Raw genomic sequence first — 8,258 nt, forward strand, 5'->3', positions numbered from 1 at the left:
TGGGAATGATGGAGGCTAGGGAGACCATGTGGAACTTGAGCCGCCTGATGAACCTGTTGAGGCGGCGGAGGTCCAGAATGGGCCGGAGGCCCCCTTTGCCTTGGGGATAAGAAAATACCGGGAATAAAACCCCCTGCCCCTTTCCATAGGTGGGACTTCCTCTACTGCCCCTAGGCGGAGCAGGGAGCGGACCTCCTGAAGGAGGAGTTGCTCATGAGAGGGGTCCCTGAAGAGGGACGGGGTAGGGGGAGAGTCCGGTGGGAAAGCCGAGAGCTGTAGGGCGTAACCTCTCCGCACCACACTTAACACCCAGCGGTCTGAGGTTATGCCTCGCCACTCTTGGAGGAAAGGCCGAAGTCTGTCTTTGAAGGGTAGGGTGAGATCCTGGTCGGCTACGAGGGCCGTTAGAATGGCAGAGGTGCCGCTCCCGAGCGTGCCATCAAAAAGGGCGCTTGCCATTTTTGCGCGGCCCTGATTGGGAGCCTTTGGCCGGCCCGGAGCGATTTCGGCGGTTGTTCTGCCTGAATCGGTCTCCGGTTCTCCTAGGTTGAGGTTGGCGGGGGGGCAGCCTAGGAGCGGTTTGTTGTTGCCTCTGGGGTTGTTGTTTACCCTGGCGCCTCGTCGCTTGCGGCACATACAACCCCAATGATCTCAGGGTGGCCCTAGAGTCTTTCAGGGCGTGCAGTTTGCTGTCTGTCTTATCAGAGAACAGGCCTGTGCCTTCAAAGGGCAGATCTTGAATGGCCTGTTGTACCTCGTTCGAGAGGCCTGAGGACTGCAGCCAGGACGACCGGCGCATAACTATGCCGGACGCCATGGCCCTACCCGCCGCATCGGTCGCGTCGCTGGCAGACTGCAGTGTAGCGCCCCCTACTGTTGATCCTTCCTGAAGCACCGTGGTAAAGTCCAGTGCGAGATCTTGAGGAAGGGCCGACGTAAACCGCTGGAGCGAAGACCACAGGTTCAAATTATAGCGTCCCAAAAGAGCCTGGTGGTTTGCTATGCGGAGCTGAAGAGCAGCGGTCGAGTACACCTTCCTCCCAAAAAGGTCTAATTTTTTATACTCCTTATTTTTGGGAGTATTAGCCTGGGCACCCTGTCGCTCCCTCTGATTAACGGCGTCTACCACTAACGTGCCCGGGGCTGGATGGTTGTAAAGGTACTCGAAACCCTGCTGCGGTACATAGTATTTCCGCTCCGCAGTTTTTGAAGTTGGAGCCACCGAGGCAGGAGTCTCCCAGATGGGCCTGACCAGTTTCAGTACCCGGTCATGTACTGGGAGCGCAACTCTAGACGGGCCCGCAGAGGCCGGGATACCAAAAATGGGGTCCTCCTCCTCCGAGAGCTCCTTGAGGTCTATTTTAAGGTTGTCCGCCAGCCTCTTAAGGAGTTCCTGATGCGCCTTAAAATCAGGCAAGGGGGTCCTCTGATCCCTGGACGTTGTATCAGGGGGGAAGAGGAGGAGGACTGCAATAGTGGACCCGTGGAGGGCCCCTCCAGAGGGTCGGACTCGTACTCCAACGACTGTTCCTCCCCTTGCGAGCGCTCCTCCTGCGGTCCGCCCTGGGGTGGGGGAGGAGGTTGAGGTTTTGAGGAGGGGAGTGACCCCGTCCCCTGAATTGTCTGAGGTGGCCAAGGTCCCCAATAAGGCCACTGCCATGGGCCTTGTCCCCATGTCGGTACCGGGTCCGGTACCGGGTAAGGTGGCATGGGTGGGTGAGCCGGGCTTGGAGATCTCCGGCTCTTTTTGCGTTGCCCTTTAGATGGAGACAGGCTGCGCGATGAAGGGGAGCGGTGGTGGTGCTTGCTGCGTCGGGGAGACGGAGAGTTGCTGGAGGAAGAGGAGTACCTCCGCGATTTATAGCGGCGTTTGCCGGTGTGGCCCCTAGGACTTCTCGAGCGTCGTCTCTCCGTGGTAAGCTGCGGTACCGGAGAGGTGTCCGGTGCAGAGGCGCCTGGTGCCGGGGCACGCTTGGGGCTACGGGAGCGAGACCGGGAGACGTCCCGGTGCCGATGGCGGTGCACCGGGCTGCGAGAGAAGGGCCTTGGGCGCTGATGGTAACGGCCTTCCCTCGGTACCAAGGCCTCAGAACGCCCTTGGTGCGCCGCATCCTTTCTCGGTGCCGCCTGACGCGTCGGAGAGCAAGTTGGCGACCTCGATCTATCTCGGTACCGTATGATGTCTCTCGGTACCGGGGATCGGGAACGGTGGTAGTGCCTCGAAGTCTGCCCTGATGCCTTCGAGCGTACCGGACTAGTTGATTCGTGTCGGTACCGCTCTCGAACCCTCGGTGCCGGAGGGCGATGCGGGCTCGAAGTAGGGGCATCGCGTGACGAACGGCGGGATGGGCTCGGGGTTTGGGAACGCAAACGGGCCCTATGTGGCGGGGTGTCCCGTTGCCTCTCTCCGCGTGTTGCCGGGGATCGAGACCGGTGCCGTGGCTGGGGCACCGGGATCCGCACCGGGCTGCGTTCCGATGATCGGGGACGATCTGTAGTCTGTGTTGGCACCGGAGCCGGTGAAGGGGGTGCCGAGAGCCCGAAGATGAGCGGGAGCGGTGCCGTGGCTCCGACGTCCGGGTCTTTCCCCGCCGCGTTGAGCGGCGCCGGGGCTCCGAAGCTCTTGTATCGGATGCGGAGCTCTCCCGGGAACCTCCAGAGCACCCACGGTGCTGTGCCTTGGAGGAGCTCGACGACTCACGGTCGGAGCTGGGGGGGGAGGATGTTGCTCTCCCTCTCCCCGACCGTCTGGGGGGAGACACCGAGTCCCGTCTCGACCTCCCACCGGAGTAGCCCAGTGCGGGCTTACCCCGAGACGCTGTCCCCGATGCCCTCGGCCGAGGGGGGGACAGAGACGTGGGCAAGGCCATGAGGGCTCGTGCTGCTGAGAACGCCTCAGGCGTCGACGGCCCTTGTAGAGGCGCTCCCCCACCCCCCGGGGTCGGGGGAGGCTCTCTACGAGGAGATGCTGGTGCCGGGACAATTTCAACGGCACGTGGCTGGGGCATCTCCTGCATCACCCCCTGCTGTACCGGTCGCAGGGGGGAGTCCATAGATACGGCCGTTGGCCGTTTTTTCTTCTTCGGTGCCGTCTTAGGCAGTACCGATGATGTTGCTGTCGGTGCCGATGGTGCGCTGCGCACCGACGAGACGCTCGGTGCCGTAGGTGATCTGGACGGCTCCGAGTCGGGGCGAAGTGCCGTCTCCATCAAGATCGCCCGGAGGCGAGCGTCTCTATCTTTTTGAGTGCGGGGTTTGAATGCCTTGCATATGCGGCACTTGTCCTTGCGGTGTTGTTCTCCGAGGCACCGAAGACAGCGATCATGGGGGTCGCTGACGGAGAACACCTTACCGCAAGCCGCACAAGATTTAAACCCGGTGGAGCCCGGCATGGCCCCAAAGGGAGCCCCTAAGGGCTAACTATTTACACTATCTTAATATCTACACTAACTATGTACTATAAAAATAACAAAGAACTTATCTACAATATAATGGTTTAGGTTGCTACTTGCTAAAGGCAAGGGGCAGACGTTCCACTGACCGTCACAGGCAGAAAGAAGGAACTGGGGGCCCGCGCGGTCGGTGGCGCCCTATATACCGCGCTATGCGCGCGCCACTCCAGGGGGCGCCGGGACCGACCGCTGCGGTTGCTAGGGCAGAAAAGTTTCTGCAGGCTCGTGCACGGGGCGCGCACTCACCTACATGGAATGCATATGAGCAACTCTCGAAGAGAGAACACAGGGCACGTTTAGTCTTCAGAAAAGCAGATTGTAGGGGGACCTGGTAACAGTCTTAACTATGTTAGGAGCTGTTGTAGAGAGGCCAGTGATGCACTGTCCTGCCCGCCTGCTGGCCTAGCTCAGGCAGCACCTGACAAGCTGCAGTAAGCGGGATTCAGGTTACAAGGGCAGCTAACCGCAATGGGATAAGACTCCGAGGCAGACTGTGGAAGCCCCGGCCCGGGAAACGTTTAAGACCAGGTTGGAGGGACACGGTCAGGGACGGCTGCAGAGGCTGGCACAGCTGACCCCTCGAGGGCCTGCCATCCCTGCCCTGCTATGGGGCAAACACACACTTCCGGGTTGCTAACCATTAGCCAAGGGGAGCGTTACCACCAACCGGACGGGCTGGCACAAGCCCGCCGCCGGCCGTGGATGCCCGGCAGCCTAGCCCCTCACCCAGACACAGCCGCACTGGGTTACGTCTACACGGCGCGGCGGCAGCCCGGCCTCAGAGGAAGGGGAGGGAGAGGAAGAGGTGGGTTAATCGCCTTAGAGACTTTGGGGTGGCGCTGCCGCTGGAGCCCAGCCCCGGGTCCTAGCGCCTGCCCGGGTCTCAGCCCAGAGGTGCACCTGAACCGCCCCCCCCCCGAGCTCGCGGCAGGGCTCCCCCCGGCTCGGCTTGCCCGGGCGCGAGCGGTTCGTTCGTCGCTGACAACCCGCCTCTCCTCCCCCAGCCACGCGACCGCGGAGCGAAAGGCGCCTGATGCGCGCGCGGCAGCTCCTGGCCCTTCCAGCACGAGTTCCGCAAACCGACCACCCGCCCGCGCGCGGAGCCCACCGAACACAGCGGTCCGGGGGGGGGGGGGGGGGCGGCAAGGGGGGAGGCGCGAGGGCAGCCCGCCCGCCCGTCACGCGCACCGAACGGCCAGGGCCGCCGAGACCAGAGGCAGCCGCCTCAGGCCAGGGCCGGGCTCGCGCGCTCGCGGCGGCAGTTAGGTACCCGTCCATCACGTCCAGGTGCAGGTAATCGGCCCCGGAGTCCAGCATGCGGCTGCACTCGGCGCCCAGCGCCGCCAGGTCGCTGTTGAGGATGGACGGCCCGATCCGGCAACCCGACGCCGCCATGCCCACACCGTGACCCGACCTCACCCAGCCCAGAGGTAAGTAAACGAGCAGCACGCAGGCGCGACACGACGGAAAAAAACCGCCTTACCCCCCCCTCCCCCGAGGATCCTGGGAGGTGTAGTTCTTCGGCCGCCGCTGCCTGGAGAACGGCGGGAACTACTCGCCCCACAATGCAACACGGCGCCGGGGAAAGGTTGCCCTGCCCTGCCCTCCCCTCCCGGCGCGAGGGGGGTGGGGCAAAGACCATGATGGAGGGCAGGAAAGGCCCCTCCCACAGGCCGCTCAGGAGCCGGCCCTGCCCCAGGGCTTAGCTGGCAGCTGTGTGTGTGTGTGTGTGAGAGAGAGAGAGAGAGACCCTCACTGACCTGCTCTGTCACACCCTCTGCAGCCCCGGCTCTGTCACGGACCGGCTCTGCTGGCAGCCCCCGGCTCCGTCACTGACCTGACCTGCTCTGTCACGCCCTCTGCAGCCCCTGGCTCCATCACTGACCGCCTCTGCTCACAGTCCTCGTCTCCGTCACTGACCATCTCCGGTCATGCCCTCTGCAGTTCCCACCTCTGTCACTGACCTGAGCTACTCTGTCAAACCCTCTGCAGCCCTTGGCTCCATCACTGACTGCCTCTGCTCGCAGTCCTCGCCTCCGTCACTAACCATCTCTGGTCATGCCCTCTGCAGCCCCCGCTTCCGTCACTGACCAGCTCCACTCGCAGCCCCCACCTTCGTCACTGACCTGACCTGCTCCGTCACGCCCTCTGCAGCCCCCGGCTCCGGCACTGACCGGCTCCGCTCGCAGCCCCCAGCTCTGTCACTGACCGGCTCTGCTCGTAGCCAGGTCCGCTGAGGTCCAGTCACCACGCCGGGCTAGGGCAGCCTCCATCCCTGCTGCCTGCATGGAAGTCGGGCATCGGCTTTCATAGCATAATGCAGCCCACCAGAGTCACCCTAACCCGGGGATGCCGTCGTCAGCTGAACTCACCTTTTCCCACGTTCCCACACACTTTGCCCAGCCTGCCACTTTCACCCAACTTTGTATCGCATATAGGCCAAAGCAGGGTTTTTTTTTTTTTTTAACCTACCCTAAGGATGAGTCAGCAGCAGTTGAGGCGGAGACAGACAAATACTTAGGAAAAATAAAAGAAAGGGGGACTATTAGCTGAACTTCCAAAGTAATCTGTTAAGAAGAATGGAATGCAATAAATGTTAGACAGGCCTCCCAACATGGCAAATGCACCACATTGGTTGTTAGCTGTTGGGCACTTGGAGGGAATTGCAGGGGAAACATATCAGAGAATAGCAGCTCCACAGGGAAGACAAAACAGTTCAGAAAGATGGAGGTCCTCGCTGGAAGAAGTAGCCATAGTAATTGTGGTAATCGGTGTGTTGGTCACCGATGTTTATCAGTGTAGGCTGCGTGCGTGTGTCCGTGTGTAGATGCTGTCCCAGCTCTGGCCAGGAAACTGAGACGGCTCTCATGATCAAATGAGTCGAAACGACCACAGGTTAGCTGAGCAACGAAGGCACCCAGGCCAGGTTTATTGCGTGCGGTACAATGACAAATGACTTACAGAGTATCTCTGGGTCAGTTTCGCATGGGCGGCGTTACAATGGTCTCGGCCCAACGGCGGGACTTTCCGTTATCCCCTAGACCGGATGCCGGTATTCCTTCTGACACCCTCTTTTATACACTGTTACATACTCTTTCGTTCTGCCCCCTTTGACGTAGGTAGTTGCCACCCTCTTGACTAATACCACCTTTTGCCATTGATTGGCTGATTTGGGCACCGCCACTCCATGTATCATTTCTATCCATAAAAGTGTCATTTCAGAGAGTTAGTATCTTGGTACCTCCTATACCTGCTACATATTTTAGTAATATTTTGGCAGTCTTGCAGTATCAGCACTTTCCTGTACCAGTTTCAGTTAACTTGAGTGACCCCTTATACTTCTGTTCACTCAGCTTTTTCCATTTAAGCCTTAGCCTGTTTTACAGGCCTTAAGCTCTCACTTCTTACTACAGTAATGCCTTAACAAAAATCTCACACCACATTAAATGTTTGTAATATATTTTATTATTTGTGCATATTCAAACATTAAACTCTTATAATCTCTCTCATAAACATAATTCAGACATCTCTATTATTTGTATTTTATCCCTGGTCTTTGGTCACTTGGTTCACATCACAGACTTTGCAATTAGGTACTTTTGGGAAGTACAGTAGATAGTTTTCTCATTTTACACCTGTAAGATTTTGGGTCTGTAATTTTTCAAATTATTTTTAAAGGGCTTTCATTTTACTAATGTGGATTTTTGTTTTCCAGTTGCATTGATTCTGAAAATGAATTATGCAGTTGTAATGTAGGAAAATTATATAATTTGACATGTTTTTATCAAGTTCTATCTAAGGAAATTTGCCTTAAGCTCTGAAAACACATTTGCTTCAAATCAAATCTATTCCCTGTGGTTGGCACAGCAAGACTGCCTTCCTTTCATTGCAAGACTTAACTACTTCCCAATACAACAGCAAATGCAAACGAGAAGGTAATGTCCTGTTTAACTGCCCTGAGATAATATTTTAATCACATATCCACTTGGTTGTGGTTATGAAGGTTGGTCTATTGAAATTGGTTTCTTCTCCAATATTTTGTTTCTCTCCTTTTAAACATTTCTTTGGCAATGGGAAGTCAAAAAAACACTTTGTTAAAGCTTCAGATTTGTTCAAATTTCAAAGAGAATGCCCTAGTTTGGAGATTGGGAGGGAATTACACCATTTATAAACTTATACTTGGTTTTAAGGTTTCAATTTAACAAGAGTTTCTAGTTTTAATGTTTTTTGAACTTCCAAACAAATTACAGATCAGCATCAAACCTATGTCATATTTTCCTTCTGTAACAGTTTTCTTTCCTTCAGAAATCTAGGCAATAGTATTATTTCAAATACATCCTGTGACATTCTTATGCACATACATGTACATATAAATACACCTAGACATTCAGCACAGTTAAGGTCACGTTAAGAGGACACAAATGCGCAGAAGAAGTGGATCACACTGAAAGTTCCCAGTACAGTGATTCTCCCTTTCTATAAGGCTGGGCTGGGGGATATATGGCAAGTTTTAGGGAGGCACATGTTAAAAGATGATAAACATATTAAATTATAACAAACTTTGATGACAACAGAGCAAAGTAATCTCATATAGCAAGGTGAAGTGCCTTTTAAAAAGGGAGACCTGTCTAATGTTGTACAGTAGGATTACACATAGAGCCTTGCCTTTTAATTACTGTCTATTTGTTGAACATGATCAGTGTGAACAGACTTTTCTGTCTTTAATTCTTTGGACACCTGCAAGTTAGAATAAAACTTTGAGGCACCACAACAGAACCAAACACTGACAGACATTTGTACAGGCCA

General features: G+C 56.0%; 1 protein-coding gene across 5 annotated transcripts in view; it reads right to left on the reverse strand.

Moving 5' to 3' along the window:
* The window catches only part of RPE (ribulose-5-phosphate-3-epimerase), a 35,583-nt gene extending 30,707 nt beyond the window's left edge, over window positions 1–4,876 (reverse strand). For all 5 annotated transcript variants that reach the window (XR_010919795.1, XR_010919796.1, XM_067548739.1 and 2 more), the window contains exon 1: window positions 4,723–4,876. Coding sequence is in view for 3 of the 5 variants with exons in the window: in XM_067548739.1 (XP_067404840.1) it covers window positions 4,723–4,847 (125 nt within the window). In the remaining 2 variants the exon portion in view is untranslated. The remainder of the gene's footprint in view (window positions 1–4,722) is intronic.
* Window positions 4,877–8,258: the final 3,382 nt, after the last annotated feature.

Source organism: Emydura macquarii, unplaced genomic scaffold (assembly GCF_026122565.2).
Source record: "Emydura macquarii macquarii isolate MOO-44397 ecotype Brisbane River unplaced genomic scaffold, CSIRO-AGI_Emac_v2 contig_1253, whole genome shotgun sequence".
Lineage (NCBI taxonomy): Eukaryota > Metazoa > Chordata > Testudines > Chelidae > Emydura > Emydura macquarii.